Raw genomic sequence first — 19,397 nt, forward strand, 5'->3', positions numbered from 1 at the left:
CAACTGGATTAAAGTTATGGCTGAATATTCTGAGATCACCACAGTAGGACTGTTGCTATTTCCGACATGCTACCTGTGTGAGGCGGGGCTTTTCTGCAGCAACGGCGACTAAAACAAAATTACGAAGTAGCCTTGACGCAAAACACACACTTGTGGTGTCTTTGTCTCCTATTACCCCGAGATGGGACCATCTTGTTGCAGAAAATCAAGCTCGGGGCTGTGGTGAGTGGTCATTTTCATGCACTTTGAATTTGCATTGTATCGTATTTTGAAGGCATTAAACATTACCATAGCGATCAGAGTGTTGCGGCCAGATTAGACGCTCCTTGTGTTTATTATTATATTTCGAAAACACCACAGTTTTCATGCAGCTCATACCATATTATTTTGTTGTATTATTTCCGCCACACCTAATATGCCGGTCCCTGAAAATATTGTCTGACATAAACCGGTCCGTGGGGCAAAAAAGGTTGGGGACCCCTGCTTTAGATCACATTTTTAGACCTGGCGGAGGATAAAGGCAGCTTACTTGTTGGTTTAATCATGTTCAACCCATATTTTTGTCATAGGTTAGAGGAAGCACAATGGAATAGTACTTCGGGCATCTGTCATTCCAGCTCTGAGGTCCTGAGTTTGAATCTCGACGCCAAACACTCCCGTGTGGAATTTGCATGTTCACCCCATGCTGGCATGTTTTTTTCTTTCCAGGAAATCTGCCTTCCCTCCCACATTCCAAAAACATTAGCTTCATAGAAGACTCCAAACAGTCCATCGGTGTGAATGTAAATAAGAATGGTTGCTACATGTACAGTATGTCTCCAGTGTATGTGCCAATTGATTGATTGTGGTGGACTCCTTATCTCGGCCAGATTCAGCTGGAATAGGCTCAGGCTCTCTCTTGACCTTAGTGAGAATAAGCGGCATAGTAAATGGATGGACGCAGTGTGGTTGTCGTTGAGATGACGCCAGCCAACGTTGGGTCAAGTGAGCCATTCTCAGCCGGTGCATTGCTGCGGTCAGCAAGTAACGACATGCACATCCGATATAATTTATTTTCAATGTCAGGCACCCGATATTTTATATTTCATTTTACAACAAGGTTGTGCTAATTTTCAAAGACAATATGGCAAAGTGTTGATTTAAATTCATGCTAAAAATCAGACATGACCCCTTGTGTGTTATACATATGGAATGACGTGGACCTGCACGGTTTTGGTATTTTTTTTTTCACTTTTGAACTTGCAGTGGTTGCTTTCCTCCTCTGTTTAGGACCCTTGGTGTAAATGCATTCTCAATGAGACTCTTGCGTCTATTGGAATACAGTATTTTCCGCATTATAAGATACTTCGGAGTATAAGGCACCCCTTCAATGAATGGCCTATTTTAAAACTGTTTTCATATTCTGTATAAGTCACACGGCATTATAAGGCGCATAGAACAGAAGGTACAATAGTGGCTGGGGTTGTGTTATGCATCCACTAGATGGAGCTATGCTAAAATGAATACAATACAATACAGCTTTATTTATATAGCGCTTTCACAACCGCTGCAGCTGGAACAGAACATGTAAAATACCACGTCCAAGAAATCCAAATATTGATCCGTATATAAGGCACATCGGATTATAAGGCACGCTGTTGGCTTTTGAGAAAATTTAACGCTTTTAGATGCGCAGAGGGTATGGTAGTTGTGTACCATCCGACTGTTGTGTTCCATTATTTGTGTCTTTTCGTTGCACTGAGCCCTCAGCTGCTGCCTTTGTTGACACTCTGTTGACAAACATTGAGACCTTAAACACACACTTCTCAGTGTAATGTGAGTCGGGTCTCTTTTTCTCTTTTTCAGACAATCACCTCTTGTCTGACATTCAGTCCAAAAGATTTGTTGCACTGCTCATCACATATTTTTATGTAGGTGGTGAAAATGCTGAAAATTTCAGCACTATTAAAATAGAAACATGCTGTGGATTTTGACCAGTTTTCCTTCACAATGATGTACACAAGAGCTGTATTTATGAATCAACGGCCGTGGGTTTGATTGTGAGCTCTTTATTTGCATGACATGAGGTGAAATACCCAGATGCTCTTTTCGCAGAGGTGTTGATGAAGTGGCAAAACAGGAGAGATGATTGTGTTGTTCCACAAGCTGATGAATGGATGTGGGTGTTTGTCTTTTGCAGCTCTACGATAAGATCAACACCAAGTCGTCCCCACAGATCAGGAACCCGTCCAGTGACGGCGTGCAGAGAGCCAAAGAGGTAAAATGGCAATCATTTCCATCAACATCTCTTCTCTTTCGTGATTAAAGTGGCTAACCTGCTGCCAATTTTCCTTTTCCACTACACTGTTCCTACTCGGGCCTTACTCATTAATATTGCACTTTGCTCATGGAAAATTCAGGTTTAATTTTGCCCTGAATTAAAAAAAAAAAAAGTTTAATATGACAAATTGGCTTTTTGTCAGACTGAAAAATTCACCATATATATATATATATATATATATATAATTATCTTTTTTATTTATTTTTATTATTTTGTTACTCCGTGAACCAAATCCCTTATGCAAATAAAAGCGCACTGTTTTTCTTTTTATCGTTGGGGTTTCTCGTTCCGAATTATGTGTGTCCACTTTTCTACAGCGTTTTTCTTGTTGCCCTTACCATTGGATACAATTTATCGAAAATTCAGGAGAGCCTCACTCTTGTCAGACTGAAAAATTCACCATATATATATATATATAATTATCTTATTTTATTTATTTTATTTATTTTTATTATTTTGTTACTCCGTGAACCAAATCCCTTATGCAAATAAAAGCGCACTGTTTTTCTTTTTATCGTTGGGGTTTCTCGTTCCGAATTATGTGTGTCCACTTTTCTACAGCGTTTTTCTTGTTGCCCTTACCATTGGATACAATTTATCGAAAATTCAGGAGAGCCTCACTCTTGTCCAAGGTTTCCTGAGGTCATGGAAAACCAACAAGCTGAGCTAGTATGGTGCAGTGGAAAATTGTTACTTAAATGTCTCTTTTCCATGCTTTGGTTTTGTTCATCTTTCTGGCTTTATGCTTACTAATACCTTCTCTCTTCAGCACCTATATAGTGACAATGACCGCATTTGTCCACACTTTCTTCAGTAAAGAAAAAAAAATGCAAGGCTGTTGATGTTGTCCCTTTGATCTCACCTGTTTGTTTTGTAGCTGAAAAGAGGTCTTTGCCATTTTTGTATATGTTTTCATATATTTTAGTCATACATACATAGAGAGAGAGAGAGAGAGAGAGAGAGAGAGAGAGAGAGAGAGAGAGAGAGAGAGAGAGAGAGAGAGAGAGAGAGAGAGAGAGAGAGAGAGAGAGAGAGAGAGAGAGAGAGAGAGAGAGAGAGAGAGAGAGAGAGAGAGAGAGAGAGAGAGAGAGAGAGAGAGAGAGAGGGGGGTGTGTGTGTGTGTGTGTGTAAAATGTATTCATTTATTTACTTTTGCCTTGTGATGAACTTAAGTGACCTCCCAAGTGGTCTTTGTACGGCATTGCCACTGACTTGCGCTCATTGTCTGTGCAGCTGCGGCACAGCCCTTTGGCCTGTTTGCACTGCGCTCTTCTCATAAAGCTCTTTGACTTCCCTCACTAGCCGCTTGATGCGCACGCGTACACCAGCGACACTTGCATTTGCTGCACGCTTACACAGAGTTGCATTATGGTCTACGGGGTCTCACCCGTATAAATCTCAATCGATTGCCGTTTGCTTGGGTTGCTTAACGAGGCTGACTAGAGTAGGGGAAAAAAATTACGTTGTGTGTATGTCGCGTGCAAGAAGGCACGCGAACGTTAGTTGTGTTTCTTGTGTGCTTTATTGAAGGCAGGAACACGTCTAAAGTCTTGAGACGTGAGTGAGGGAAATCTATTCCAGTGAAACCTGGCAAGGTAGCTTTGTGTTCCACACCAAATGATTTCAGGTTCAGTTTTGGTTGCGAAAAGAATAAAATAGAATAGGAGGCTTTTATTTTCATGACAATAGTGTGTAACATGGAAAAGCACAGTCAAACCATGGCCGTCTTAAAAAATTTTAACTGTACAGGCATGCCAAAAATTCACTTTTAACTGTCATTTGCGTGCAAAAATAAACTGTGACTAACATGCAGAGGGCAGAGGGATTACTGCTTCTGTTTGGGGGATGACGTCTTTCACACAAGTCACTTTGCATTGTGTTCAGCAGCCTGGTACAAGAGACACTTGTACCATTACAGTTCAATAATAAGTTCCATTTCTCCGGAGTTATCATCACACGTTTGTCCCCTTTGCCGTCTTGGCAAATATAAAAACCACTTGTGCAGTTCATTGCATGCTCACCGGGTCTGAGATCATGATGAAAGTGCGTGATGTCACGCGTGTTAGGCCGCTGGATTTTTGCAAACGTTGATGAACTTAATTGCGATGCTCAACTTTCGAGGGTCCGTGATATTTTGAAGGCATTTTATGGAAGGCCCTTGTTGTACGTTTTCCTCCATATGATGCTTGAAAGCGCCGAGAGTTGTCTGTAGAAAAAAAGGGTTCACCGAGCAAAGATGCAGCAGACGAGGTCAGCAACTGTCACACTTTTAAAAAAAAAAAAAGAGAGAGAGAGCTGCCCCCCTAATCACAAACAGAATCGGTTTCTTCGAAGAGGGAGTACAAAAATAAACTTGGACACTGAGCTACTTGCTGCTTCACCAAAACATGATGGGATCACAGGTGCCGGCCTGCTCTGGTAAATGTCCGTTTGTTCCCTAACGGGGCTCAAGTTCACTGCAGCTTTGGTTTCCTTCCGCTCCCACTGAATGACGCTGAATGTTTTGAGCCAATCAGGCTGTGCACCTTTCTCTCCTTTCTCACCAATAAGGTGTTTCAAACACTGCACTAATTACAATCAAAGGACCTGGGCGTTGTTATCCAACTAATTGACTAAAATTAGCTGCTTTTGCTCACCACACTAATCCGATATCTCGCGGAAGATGACCTTTTTAAACGCTGTCAGTGCGCCTTGTGTAACCTGGTCTCCCTGTGTCTTCCTCCACTCAAGACCTTCTGCTCACATCAGGAAGACGGTGAAGCTTTGAAACATCTGGAATATGTAAGCGCTCGACCACACGTGCTACCGATGCTTTTAGATCTGTCGGAGGTGGACAATCAAGATGGGTTGTTGCTTGACAAGCGACATGAGCACATGATTGCTTCACAATGGCTTGTATTCAAAAGCCCCCGCAAGGCCCCTCCTCCCCCGCCTCACCTCGTGAATGCCACATTCACCAGTCAGGCGCAACATAACTGGAGCTGACTTCCAACCGAGCGCTGCCAAATAAACAGGCAGGAGGTGGGGGAGATTTGTCGACTTTGGTGTCCAAACTTGGCGGTGGCGATTCCGGGGGGTTTGGGGCGGCATTTTTTTGTGAGGGTCAGCGAGGTTATCCGGATCTTACCCAAGGCGGTTTTTAGTGAGACGACGATGATTGAAAAATTTCTTGTCCTCGTCGTCCTCAGGTGCTGGAAGAGATCTCCTGCTACCCGGAAAACCACGACGCGAAAGAACTCAGACGGATACTGACTCAGCCGCATTTCATGGTGAGTTCAAGAGCGCATGAACTGTTACCTAGTGAACAGAATGTCGTCGTCTCGTTAGTGTTTTGTCTGTTTTGGTAAGAGACAATATCTGGAACACTACGGCGAACTCAAGGAATTCTAATCCAATCTGCTCCAGGTGGTTGTTGATATCATGCTACTTTTCCCACAACGATGAAAATACCACAGGAGGACAGTTGTTGTGATAATTCAAGATATTGGAAGAAAAAAAACAGTTACTGGAACAATACTGTGCCGGATATCATAAGTTGTTGAAGTCATTTGCAGAAGGGGAATTTTATCGAAACGCTCACCATAAAAGTGCCAAAGGAATGGCATCATATTAAGTTTTGGTTCGAAAGATTGTAAAAGTCGATAAATGATAGCACTCTAAATGCAATGGGTGCGCTTGAAATTTCAAATGTCCAATTAATTCTTCAATTAAAATGTACAAAGAATCAAAATAAATACTTCATAAAACATAGATTTTGCATTTAAATCAGTGCTATCCATAATTTGTAAATTACATGCATTTTCGGCAGCAGATTTTGATGTTTGTTCACCGATATCTTTTATCCTGATAATTTTCAAAGCACGTTTATACTTTTTTTTAATTAACAAAGTAACAAGAATCAACTGTGTCCTTTTCCCACATAAGTTTGTAGCCGTTTTGGTTTTTTTTTTTTCGTGAATGAAAGAAGGCAATTGTGAAGTCTTTTTGAAAAACAATACAATAGACATGCGGGAGAGAACACTGTTTGCCTACGTTCTTTACATGTCTAGTTTCAAAGGCCTCCGTGAGATAGAACAGATCTTGAAGCAAGGTTTCAAGCATGTGAGCAGCGTAAATTAATCAGTTTAATGGAAAAGCCACTCAGCTGTCATCAGTGTCCGTCCCCGCCGCTAATCCCATCACCCTAATGTCACTGATTAATGCCTTGCCTGAAGGCGACGCTCCGTAGCAAACTGGCACTCAGCGTTTGAAGTTTTTAAAGTGGCGTTGGGCATATCTCCAGGCAGTATTTTTGATGCTTTTGTTGTTTTTGCCCGTGTTTGTTGCACTCGGATGTTTGTAAATCGGTAACCCCCTGTCATTGAATAGATTGCACTTTCTTGTGTGAGCCTTTTAAAGATGTACAGGTATTTGTGCTTTGATCCCGCTGAAGGCGTTGCTGCAGGCCCACGATGTGGTGGCTCATGAGGTCTACAGCGACGAGGCGCTAAGGGTGACGCCGCCGCCCACTTCGCCTTACCTGAATGGCGACTCGCCCGAAAGCACCAACGGAGACATGGACCTGGAAAACGTCACCAGAGTGCGCCTGGTGCAGTTTCAGAAGAACACGGACGAGCCCATGGTACGTTTCCACTCGACTGACGAAATTCAACTTGTGCTTCACCATTCACTATTCAACTGAGGCACATATTTTACATTAGAAAAATCACAATGACATATACTTGCGTCAATAAAGATGACATTTTAATTTACCCTTCTTATTTTAGGGTGAAATCTGGGCCTGTTGACCTCCGAGGCTAAACTTGAGCTGCTTCGGCGGTCAGCAAAGTCCTTACAAATTAGGCACAACACTCTACTTTTATCAATAGTGCCGTCAGAGCGTTTTTGTAAAGTAAATTTTCTATTCATTGTGCCGAGAACTCTCACATGCGCCTCCATTTTCACCTCTCCTCTCCTCACCGCTGCTTACTTAGCCGCCCAACTCCAATGGGAGCCAATCATCTAAACAAGCCCAAACATAATGACGGCCAATCAATGTCCGCTTCAGGTTGTGACTGACAGTTGTTTCCCCACCCTCAACTACTCGAACGCAGGAAGCCAACACATGAAAAGGGCTATTAGAAAAAGGCAACCCACAGGCAAAAACAATAAAGTTAGAGATTAAAATTTAGATTTACGCAATTAAAAAAACATAATGTGCTAAATAGGTAATTAATTATTCGCAATTAACGCGATAAATTGGCACCTCTAATTTTTACCTAACATCCGCTAGGTTAATGCTAACATTGACCAGTCATGCAAAACACCATAGTGGACCTAATGAGAATTAGCATTGTTATAGAGCCCAGGTGTCAAATTTGTAAATTTACAACTTCAAACAACACACAGGCAGCAACATACAGTTTTTTAGCAGACCGTGTTACTCTACTGAAGGCGCACAATTCTAAATTCAAACTTCCCTGTACAGTATCCTGGAAAATCCCATAAAAAAACAACAGCATAAAATCTTTGATATAGTGGAGGAACTCCATATACGTCATGTTTCAATTCTTTCCTCACCTTTGTGTGTGTTCTTGATGGATGTAGGGCATCACACTGAAAATGAACGACTCCAACAACTGCATTGTGGCTCGGATCATGCACGGAGGAATGATCCACAGACAAGGTAGAACGCAAAATAACATCGCAACAAACCATTGCTGGACACAGGGACTAATGTGAAGATGTCGAAACACTCCCAACTCACGCTCATCTTCTCAGGCACCTTGCACGTCGGAGATGAGATCAGGGAGATCAATGGCATCAGCGTGGCCAACCAGACAGTCGAGCAGCTGCAGAAGATGCTGGTGAGTGTGTGTGCAGGGGTGCTAACGATGCTAATTGCTTAGCACGTGTCATCTATTGAACACGGTTTGTTTTTGCAGAAGGAGATGCGAGGCAGCATCACATTTAAAATAGTGCCAAGCTACCGGACACAGGGCTCCTCCTGTGAGGTAACACCTTCCTCCTCCTCTTCCTCTTGCTCCTCCTCCTCCTCCTCTTCTTCTTCTTCTTCTTCTTCACTCATCTTCTCACTAACTGCTCGCCAGGGCGCTGAGTTTGTGTAGGGTGGATTGCGTGCGTTTCTGTGTGTGTTTTGTTGCCACTGGGTGACATGGATATGCAGCACACCAATTTCACAACCAAGATACCGGAACTTCCTCACTCCATGTCCCATACACCCTCCTGCCCTCCTTCAGTGTGCTCCAGGAATGACAAACGCTTATTTGCCCGTGTGCGCCTGTCCCCCGTCCCCATCATCCACACTCCTTTTTTTTTTTTTTCTTCAACAAAAGTAGCACAAAAAAATCATGAGGGATCATCAATTTGTCGAGCAAAACCAAGGTTACTGATATGGAAGGTTGATTTTAAGTTAAGTTCTTGGAAATACGGAATGGATTATTCTCAGTCAACCCCTGCTGTTTGTGAGGGATAGGTACCGAGCCAGCCCCACGAATAGTGAAAGGCAAGCCACGTGTAATGGACACACAGTGAAAAGTTTTTTTTTTTTTTTTTTTTTTTTAAAAAACCCCCAAAAAGGGGAATAAAAAATTCAATTTTCAAAGGGGGTAGTGAAAGGCAAGCCATGTGAATGGACACACAGTGAAAAGTTTTTGTTTTTTTTGTTTTTACATATACCCCCAAAATGGCGATGAAACATTCAACTTTCGAATGGCGATGTGCATTGAAGCATTGAATCTGAGTGATCAAAATCAGACAAAAGCAACAACTCTGCGAAACTCAGTGCACGTTTTTGCAGTACGCATATTGCTATTGGCGCAATGGCAATAGTTTTTCGATGTATTCTGCACCATATCGAACAAGGTCACTGATGTATCTGACGTCCAAATTTTAGCAGGACAAATAAGCCCATTTGAAAGGGTGGTTATTTAGGTTGTTTTTTTTTCGAAGATGGTGATATAGTGGCAAAAATGTATCATTGCAAAATAACGAACGGCCATTTATCGCATGGGATACGTTCCAGACCCACCCGCAATAGGTGAAAATCCACAAAAGAGAGCCGAGGAAGAAAAAGGTTTGTGTAGGTGGATCCCTTCTGTATACTGTAACCACATTGCAACTTATTAAAACACCCTTTTTTTGTATGAAATTAAACTGCGTATCTTTATTTGGAATATTTCCCCCCCCAAAAATCACATATCAAAAATATTAGAACAAGGAAGAAGATACTCTATGCTGTAACCACATTGCAACTTATTCAAATACACTTTTTTGGTGTGAAATTAAACTGCATATCTTTATTTGGAATATTTCCCCCCCCAAAAAATGACATATCAAAAATATTAGAACAAGGAAGAAGATACTTTAGCGCCCGGTCTCATTCTTTTGGTTTTACAGTCCAAGCAATAAGAGTCCAAGTGCACTTGCTTCATGTTATTTGTCACTCCCAATTAAATGTTACTCTAAAAGTGACACATCAAATAATAGATAATCAAACATTGCATATTTAAACACCCAAAACTTCAACCAACCAAAGTCCACAATCTTAATGCTGGCATGTAACACGAAATGCCATAGGCAGGCTAATGGAATGTGACAGATGGCTTATCGACCTTCTTTGAACTGCTACTTTAACATGCACACAGCAGCAACAAAAAGAGCATAAAACAATACAGGCAGGCATAGATTCTCTCAGCTTTGTGGGAGCAACATCAATTACTCGAGTTTAGTTGGGGACCTTCTATACCTCTTGTCCTTGATCCTAATGATATTGTATCTGTTCCAACTAAGGTTAGTTAGTGCTATGCGGCATGTTGCGGCACACCGTGACTGAAGGCACACTCTAAAATTGGATTTACCTGTACACTGTAATTGAAAAGAAAAAAAATGGTCGCTTAAAAATTATAGATATGTAACATAGTAATGGAAGACGGTGATCACATCAATTTTGACTTCTTTGGTTCCCCCAAGTACATTTTTGCACCCACCCCTGTACTAGAAAGCCGTAACAGGCTCAGGATCACTCCCTTGTCATGACGGTGTGAGTCACGTCAATGCTGTGGTGCGTCTTGGCCACAGCGGCTACCCACTGAATGTGCGAGCGTGTGTGCGCGCGCTTGTGTGTGTGCGTGCGCTCTGTTGACCTGTGTGTCTTATTTCAGAAAGAGTCCCCCACCACGTCCAGGCAATCCCCTGCCAATGGCCATTCCAGCATTAACAGTTCAATCTTGGTAAGGATGCCCGACCCCGAGGGGGGAAAAAAATGCCCTTCCCACTTGTCCACACATTTTTCAACCTTCCGTCAAGATGTATGTGTGTTTTTAATTGTAAGAAGAAAGCCTTAATGGGTCACGAGGCAGATAGCCCACATCAATCCTGTGTTGTTTTCCAAGGCCCTCTCATTGTGTCCGATATCTCAGTTCACAAATTGGTGTGCCTTTTGAACGCCCAATGTGTGCCGTGCAACATAGCTGACAGCACACATCAGCTTGGCTATGCGCTTTGCTTGCAGCAGGTGTTTCTGTTCTTCTGGAGGAGGTTTTCTAATGTTCCTCAACAGGCCGTGACGATGCCTATGCGAAATTTGTATCCGACCTCACTGACCTGCCGTGTGTTCTCTCTGCTCCTCGATGCTTTTTCAACTTCCTCAGGACCTGCCATCCACCATCCAGCCCAAAGGTCGACAGGTGAATATAAACGTTCACTGACTCCCACTTGCTTCTTAAGGGCCTCCCTTCCACCAAGCGGTATGGTTCGGTTTCCGTTTATGAAACTCGGCTGTAATTGCTTTGGGGCAAAGTACAGCGGGAAAACCGCAACACCCCGCACGTCGTCCATCACATCAGTCGGCTCTTGCAATAATAGTGGAGAATATAGTTCCACTGTGTTTCCTTCCCAGCCATGGGAGACCAGTTTCATCCAAGAGCAAGCTGCGGGCAAAGTGCAGCAAACGGGAGACTGCGGTCAAACAGATACTGTGCAGTGTAATAGTATAGTACCTGTTCAGTGGAAATGCAACAAGAACAAGCAGGTCCTGTGCAGTGGAAAGTGGGCATTATTTGTCGACATGGAAGGGTTAGATGAAAGGTTATTGGCGTGGCTTTACGTGAATAACTTGAATCTGACAAAAGTAAGAATGAATGAAAATTAACCAATGAAAATCAGACATTGCTCTTGAATTGCAGTTACACCAAATTATAAAAAAAAAAAAAAGAACAAAATCATGAAACAGGCCTTGACAAAAATGACGGTAAATGGTGGTACCATGAACTTTATATTTTGTTGCACAATCACTGCAATCAAATGATTTGGGTAACTTTCACTACGACGTGCACCTCATAGCAGGTATTTTGGCCAACTCTCATGAGCAACCTGATCCAGTTGTGACTCAGATTTGTAAGGCTGCTTTCTCCAGATGGCATGTTTCAGCTCCTTCCTCAGATATTCAGTAGGAATTACATCAGGGCTTATTGAGTCATGTCAGCTAAGTCCCGCGTTTTTCATCCATCCATCCATTTTCCGATCCGCCTTAACCTCACGAGGGTTGCGGGCTTGCTGGAGCCTATCCCAGCTGTCTTCGGGCAGTAGGCGGGGGAAACCCTGAACTGATCGCTAGCCAATGGAAGGGCACACATAGACAAACAACCATCCGCGCTCACAATCACACCCAGGAACAATTTACAGTATTCCATTAACCTGCCATGCATGTTTTTTGAATGCGGGAGGAAGCCGGAATACCCGGAGAAAACCTACGCAGGAACAGGGAGAACATGCAAACTCCACACAGGAAGGCCGGAGCCAGAGTCAAACCCTGCACCTCTGATCTGCACTGTGAGGCGGATGTGCTAATCATTTGCCCATGCCACCGTCCCGCGTTTTGCTCTTTGCCATTCTTGGGTGTTTTCAGCTTTGTTTTGGGTCATTGTCCTGTTGTAAGATCCATGAGCTGCGACTGAGACCAAGCAAGCTCTTTGTGTGTCTAGCACACTTGCCTCTAGAATACCTTTGATAGTCTTGTCATTGTACAATGCCAAATGCAGCAAAAAAGCCTCAGAACACAACAGAGGCTCCTCCATTTTTCATAGTAGGGACAGTGTTCTTTTCTTGGTACCGTATGCTTCATTTTTGTCTCTGAACACAGAGGTGATGTGCCTTGCCAAAAGGTCCACTTTTGTCTCTAAAGGACCGTTCTCTCTGAAGCTTTGTGGCTTCTCAAAATGCAGTTTGGCAAATTCATTTATTTTCAACAGCGGTGTTCTCCTTGGTCGTCACTCACGAAGTTCACTTTGGCTCGAACAGTGACAGATGGTGCAATCTGACACTGATGTACCTTGACCTTGGGGTTCACCTTTAATTTCTTTGGAGGTTATTCTGGCTTCTTCTGTGAACATTCGTTTTACCTGTCTGTTCAATTTGTCATCAATTCTCCTCCTTCGTACTTGCGGATATGTCCTGGGAGTTTGGCTATGGTCCCGTGGATCTTAAATTTTTTTAATAGCATGTGCAACTGTAGTCAAAGGAACATCAAGCTGCTTGGGGAGGGTATTAGAAGCCCTGATTATTAATGTGCTTGTTAATAATTTTATTCAACTCTCTCATTCGCTTTCTCTGGTACTTGTTGAGTACATGCACACCATACCACGAAACAGCACAGTGACTACACAGTGAACCACGTTTCAAAAGAAATGTCTGATTTTTGTCGGCTAATTTTCATTATTGTTTGTTTGTTTTTTTAATCTCTCTCGTCAGATTCAAGTTATTGCTCTGACCATTGAGGTGTTTTCTTTCACTCACAGGAGGGTATGTAGGGAGGTCGATATGATATTGATCCCGTAGGATATATTTTAGTTGCTGCAGGAATGTGAAGACGATGAAATATAATACGTCAGCATCCAACAGGGCAAGTTACAAGGACACGGTAATGACCAATCTCGACCAATCAGCAACCACTTGTGGGTTCACTAATATCTTTCCGCGATTTTTTTTTTTTTTTAAACCAACTTATTCCAATTAGTTACCACGCAGTGGAACAACCTTAGTAGTTAGCTTATATATTAAGCCTGAGAGTCATGTTCTTTAGCACGCCTTTGGTCGGGTACCAGTTGCAATAGTACTACACAGTTAGCTTGTCCACAGTGTGACAGTCCACAGAGTTAGGTGGCATGTCACATTTGTTTTATGAAATGGGAAGAAAAAGATGAATGCCTTTTTTAAATATGGTCAATCATGTTCACCCTAATAAGGAGAAGTGGAAGAGAAAACGGATGGCTTGGATACAACATGAAAACACGAGCCATTGCCAACGTCATTGCGGTGCAACCGAAGTGAAGTTTACCGCTTGGTGGAAACCCAGATGCCCTCTCCTTCATCCCCCTGCCAAAAGGGAGTGCCCCCCCTCCCCCCTCTGCTGCCGCTGCTGTGATTCAAAACTCATTCGACAATCTAAAGTCAAGTTGTACCCATCTGTGTGACATCCTTGCTACTTTTATGTTGAATCTGTGACACTGAAGATTAATTGGTCATTACAAGGTCATTTTTCACCATCCCTATTCTGGACATCTAGTCTATGGCCTTCTAAAATAACCCACAGCCATTTTGCACTGACATCTACATCAGGTCGAACTCTGTGGTATTAATGGCACAGGCATTGTTAACACCACCCAGACCCAAAATGCCAACCCCAATGAAAAAAGCCCTTTGAGGTGAGCGTGCTTGGCTGCGTTACATCCATGCAACACTTGTTCCTAAAACCAGCAGAGCAACCTTCACTAATCATCATCTCATCATCCTGCCACCATTTTTTTTTTTTTTTTTTTTTTAATAAAACACTCCACTAACTTTTGGCTAAATGCGGAGCTCACTGAGGTACATTAAAAACCTTTATGGCACATTTTCGCCGTTATGTTTTCATGTTCAACAATGATTACTTCAGATAAATAGGTATAAAACAGATTATTAATACTGTCTCAGAATATTATTGTAGCGCTTTATTACATTAAAATGTCATCCTCTTTTTTTATTTTGAATGAATTTTTAAACACACTTCCTGCTTTCTTCACACCAGCAACAACACACGCACACTTGTTGTGTACAAACATTTGTTTCCATATTTGTGATCCTTTCAAATCCATAGATTGTACCCAGACCTCCAATCAAGGACAAAATGTCTGTCAAGGTAAGATATGTGTTCCTTCGAAACCCCCGAACCCACGCCCCTCTTGCCAGTTGACAAAGTGGTTTAGACCAAACAAACAAAGCCTGTGCCGTGACTACCACAGACGCCGAGCCCATCCTAGCTGCTCCTGTCTTCCTCTCCGCCGCTTTCTTTGTTCCCCCAATTCCAGCAGCAGCAAATCCTCGCCTAGTTCATCCTTTTTATCTCACCCAACCGCCGCACTGTGCGCTTGCCTCCCCACTCCGACCCCCCTTCCCCGCAGATCTACGTGCGCGCTCAGTTCGAGTACGACCCCTCCAAGGACGAGCTGATCCCCTGCAAGGAGGCCGGCATTCGCTTCCGCGTGGGCGACATCATCCAGATCATCTCCAAAGACGACCACAATTGGTGGCAAGGCAAGCTGGAGAACACCAAGAACGGCACGGCCGGCCTCATCCCGTCGCCTGAGCTGCAGGAATGGTGAGACTGCGCGTGCTGCTTGCGACACTGCAAAATCACGCAAACTACATTTTACTCCTGAGGTCTCTTTTTTTTTTCCTGCTTTTAGCAAATTTCGGGGTGCAAAATATAAAACTGATCTCAGTATGTAAATAAAACGCTTGGATGGAATAATTACAAGCGTTGGAAACTAAAAAAACAGCATAAAAAATAGAACTTAGAACGCTACGCCCATGGATACAAGGTTAAGAGAAAAGCCAGCACTAATCGTCTCAATTTCTGCTATTCTAACTTTCTGTTTGAACATATTGATTATACTGACCTATTGGGAGCCGCACGCACCTCTCATCCCAGTCTCAGTTGTCTGTATATGTAGCTTGTCAGTCATCAGCTCTTACTGTCGATAATTGGTGGAATTTTGCTGATCTGGAGGATAAACTATGGAGAAAAAAAAAACTTTTGACGTGCTAGAAAAAAAACGGATTGCAATTTTGTTATCACCATGCCAATTTTAATTTCAATAAGCATAAAAATGTACTTGTTTTTCCATTTTATTTCTGAGTGTAATTTTATCATAACCTGCACAGTTTTTGCAGGTTCTTGGAAGTTAAGGGTGATTTGTGGTCATTCTATTTTTGCTGCATTTACTTTTGAGATATTTGTCATTTTTCTTTAACCTGCAGAACTTTGGTGTGGGGATTAAACTGTACTTTTAATTTTATTTATTGATCTTTCACTTTTAACCCACACAGCTTTATGTGATTTGAGGCTTTTTTTTTTTTTTACCCTTTACAAATTTGGAGGGAACACGCTAGTTTTATTTTAATGTGCGCAGCTTATAGAGAATTTGCCGTAGTTTTGTTTTTACAGTGGTTTCATTTTAACCTGCACATCTTTTGTAAGATTTACAGCAGTAGATTCTATCGATGTATTTTAACAAGCAAATATTTTTGAGGCTTCACAGTATATTGGAACCTTGATTCAATGGACTAATAGGCGGGAAGGGTTTGTCACTTAAAGCATATTTTTATTACTTTGAAGAACTTGTTTTTGCGCCCTAAAAACAAGCAATAGAGTACAAAATGTCCTTTTTTTCATGGCCCAAGAATAGTACAGTACAAAACAATTTTAAATAAATATGATAACGCTTGAAACTGTTCAAAAAGTTTGAAAGTTTGTTGATCCAAACCTACCCTGCTGGTCCTTGGGACCTCAGGATCATCGCATTCATGAGTCGCGACCGTAGTGAGTTCCACCTCCACTCTGATTGCGTGCCATAGAGAAGGGCTTGACCAAAAAAAAAAAACCATAGAGAAGGGCTTGACCAAAAAAAAAAAAAAAGTATACTGGACCAAATTCCGCACAGTATCGCATGTTGAAGGGACATATACACGATTGCCTGAGTAAAAAAGTAGATTCTGTCCTCTTGAACTGTGGTTCTACGTTGATGCTAAGCTAATGTACTGTGTATGCTTTTTATTGCAAATGGGAATATCGGCCCCCTACCAACATGGCCGCCACCTCGGCACATCGATGAGCTGGATCAAGTCCGTATTTTATGTCTGTGATAATGGAGTCTTAAAACACGGGAATACATGTTTAGCACCACATCGCAATCAACAACAGCATCAAGTTCTGGAACTAACAAGCTTTTTGACAACTGCTGGAAACTGCACATTGGTTTGACAGTTTTGCACTCATTGTATGATTTTGGTAGTTTTACTGTGACATGGGCAACCTCTGAGGGTGTTAAGATAAGATAAGAAAACCTTTATTAGTCTCGGGAGGGTGTTAAATTAGTTGCATTTTTCTTTTTAGTTTTTTGGGCAGTATTTTCATTTTAATTTGGGCAACTTTGGGGAGCCCTAGGGGGGGTTTCAGTAGTTTTAGTATTCGAAGCACTTGACTTTGAAAAGCAACGTTGTGGGATGTGACCTATGTGTGCGCGGCAGGCGTGTGGCGTGCATGGCCATGGAGAAGACCAAGCAGGAGCAACAGGCCAGCTGCACTTGGTTCGGCAAAAAGAAGAAGCAGTACAAAGACAAATATTTGGCCAAGCACAATGCAGGTTTGGAAAAATCACACACGCATGTGCACACAAGCATGCCATAGAGAAAAATGTACTATTTGTGCGCATGTTGAGTATTTTTTACTACATTTGTTAGTACACGTGCAGGGTATTGGACAGTACATCCACAGCAGGGGTGTCCAACCGTTTTTTTGACCGAAGAGCTACGTTTCAAACAACCGACCCCAATGCGATCGACCCGAAAAAAAACTACCCTTTTGCAAAATACTAAGAACATCCTCAGAATCCTCAAGAAAAACGTGCTTCAGTTCATAATCGACACGTAAAACCACCCCGTGCCATCGCAATGGATTTTACGTAATGCAGCGTCTGACCACACGTCAAAAGGATGACGATGACAAGGCCACGCTCAATCAACAATGCCTTTAGTGCTCACAGGATAGGTCACTGTTGACCACCATTACACCAAAATAACAACAACAGATGGTGCTACGGGCTTGGGCAATGCTGGGCAGGAGTCACAGCAGACAAAGAAGCGTGCTGCAGCCATCACAGCCAAAAGAACACAGTTTATCAGTTATCGGATGTCGAATAAATACATTTTTAAAAATCACCAAAATGCCAAATACCAGCCCCAATAATCAGCCCGGCTGATAAGCGGTCTATCGCTCGTGTTAGTTAACATGCTTACGCTTTGGTGAACAAGACTTGATGATGATGCTAAGTTGATTTTATTGTCTGTATTTAAATGGGTAACATCAAACTCTTGTGTTGTTTGTGACATTTGCATGTTCTGATTGTCTTAAAATGTCCGCCAAAGAGCTTGGATCAACATTGTGCATGCGCGTGCGTTTCCGCATGGGTTGATGTGTGTGTTCCGTGTATGTGTGTGTATTAAACTGCTGTTGTAACCCTCCTGTCCATCTCTCTCGCTTGCTCCTACTGAACGACCTCCGTGCATGTAAGTAACCACGCTGACGCCACTCTCTTCATGCTTTTACTTTGAAAGCTCCCCTGCGGGTTACTTCCTGTATGTCGCTGGCGGCGTTTCACTTCGCTTTCCGTTGTTTTCGTCCAAAACAACAGAAGAGACTGAAGCCGCTCTGTGTGCCTTTTGTGCGTGTGTGTTTGCGTGCCTCGACGGGTTGCTAATCGAAGCAAGTTACTTTCGTATAAAACAGAGGTGGGCAAACTTTTTGCCTCGGGGGCAACATTGACTTTTAAAATTTACAGGTGGGCCGGGTCAGCACAAGATACGGTACATATACAAAACTGCATATGTTGACAGTCCATACCAAACATCAACAGAACAAAAGCATTAAAGTATTAACATACCTTTTTTAATGAGAACAGTGAAACATCTATGGTATATGTCATGTATGAACGTCCAAGTATGTGAACAACATACATATTTGACAACACAAGTACTGTAACAAAATGCAACAAATATATTACCCAAAAATTGTTTATAACACAAAAACTGCAGTATACAGTACCGGTATATAAAAAATACAAAATATAACAAACTGAGGACTATTTGCTACAAAATGAGACGAGTAAGAGAACTGATGGTTTCCCTCCCTGTGCTCTGCAACTTCAAGTAACTGCGCCACCTGGCGTTGAAATGCCTGTCATTACAGGTTTAAATGAAATGAATGCAATCATTCACATCGAACCTTAATTGTGTAACAACCTTTGGCAGGCCGTATTAAAAAAAAAAAACAATGGGCCGGGTCCGTGGTTTGCCCACCTCTGATATAGAATATAAATAGAGGCAGACATCGGCTCGGATACTGCAAGATGTGTTACTCAATCAGCCCCGGACTTGTGAGGTGTTGTATATCATTTGTCGGCTCGTGTCATAGACGCTAAGAACAACGCGGAAATGTTGCATTCAACTAAAATGAGAAGTCAGAAACTTCAAGACTGTATACAATATGTTTCCAATCTCTGTAATTGCAGTAATGATTTTTTTTAACATGTAACAGTCAGGATTTGATTTTTTTTTAAGGTTTTTAATTGAGATCTTTCCAACTTTACAGGTTTCGTGAATGCAGCATGACGTCACGACGTCAACTGTATTTTAAGATAATTCCCAATGTTGACGTTGATGTGAGGCATTTTGTTAGGGAAAACTGTCCCACTCATTTTGTCTTTTTGTCCCTTACACCAGGGGTCCCCAACCTTTTTTGCCCCACGGACCGGTTAAAGTCAGACAATATTTTCAGGGACCGGCATTTAAGGTGTGGCGAATTAATACAACAAAATAATATGGTATGAGCTGCATGAAAACTGTGGTGTTTTCGAAATATAATAATAAACACAAGTAGCGTCTAATCTGGTCGCAACACTCTTATCGCTCTGGTAATGTTTAATGCCTTCAAAATACGATACAACGCAAATTCAAAGTGCATGAAAATGACGACTCACCACAG

The 19,397-nt window shown here is 42.2% G+C and overlaps 1 protein-coding gene across 3 annotated transcripts in view; it reads left to right on the top strand.

Annotated features, from left to right (window-relative positions):
* Positions 1 to 19,397, top strand: part of caska (calcium/calmodulin-dependent serine protein kinase a) — a 139,901-nt gene that overhangs the window by 113,771 nt on the left and 6,733 nt on the right. For 2 of the 3 annotated variants that reach the window (XM_019876907.1, XM_019876908.1), the window contains 8 exons: positions 5,509 to 5,589; positions 6,753 to 6,941; positions 7,907 to 7,985; positions 8,081 to 8,166; positions 8,245 to 8,313; positions 10,972 to 11,007; positions 14,758 to 14,954; positions 16,886 to 17,001. In XM_019876907.1, the coding sequence (XP_019732466.1) occupies positions 5,509 to 5,589; positions 6,753 to 6,941; positions 7,907 to 7,985; positions 8,081 to 8,166; positions 8,245 to 8,313; positions 10,972 to 11,007; positions 14,758 to 14,954; positions 16,886 to 17,001 (853 nt within the window). Of the gene's footprint in view, positions 1 to 5,508; positions 5,590 to 6,752; positions 6,942 to 7,906; positions 7,986 to 8,080; positions 8,167 to 8,244; positions 8,314 to 10,482; positions 10,552 to 10,971; positions 11,008 to 14,757; positions 14,955 to 16,885; positions 17,002 to 19,397 lie in introns of all 3 variants that reach the window. The other variant, XM_019876906.1, reaches the window with a different exon arrangement.

Source organism: Hippocampus comes, unplaced genomic scaffold (genome assembly GCF_001891065.2).
Source record: "Hippocampus comes isolate QL1 unplaced genomic scaffold, H_comes_QL1_v1.1 scaffold110, whole genome shotgun sequence".
NCBI classification, from domain to species: Eukaryota; Metazoa; Chordata; class Actinopteri; order Syngnathiformes; family Syngnathidae; genus Hippocampus; species Hippocampus comes.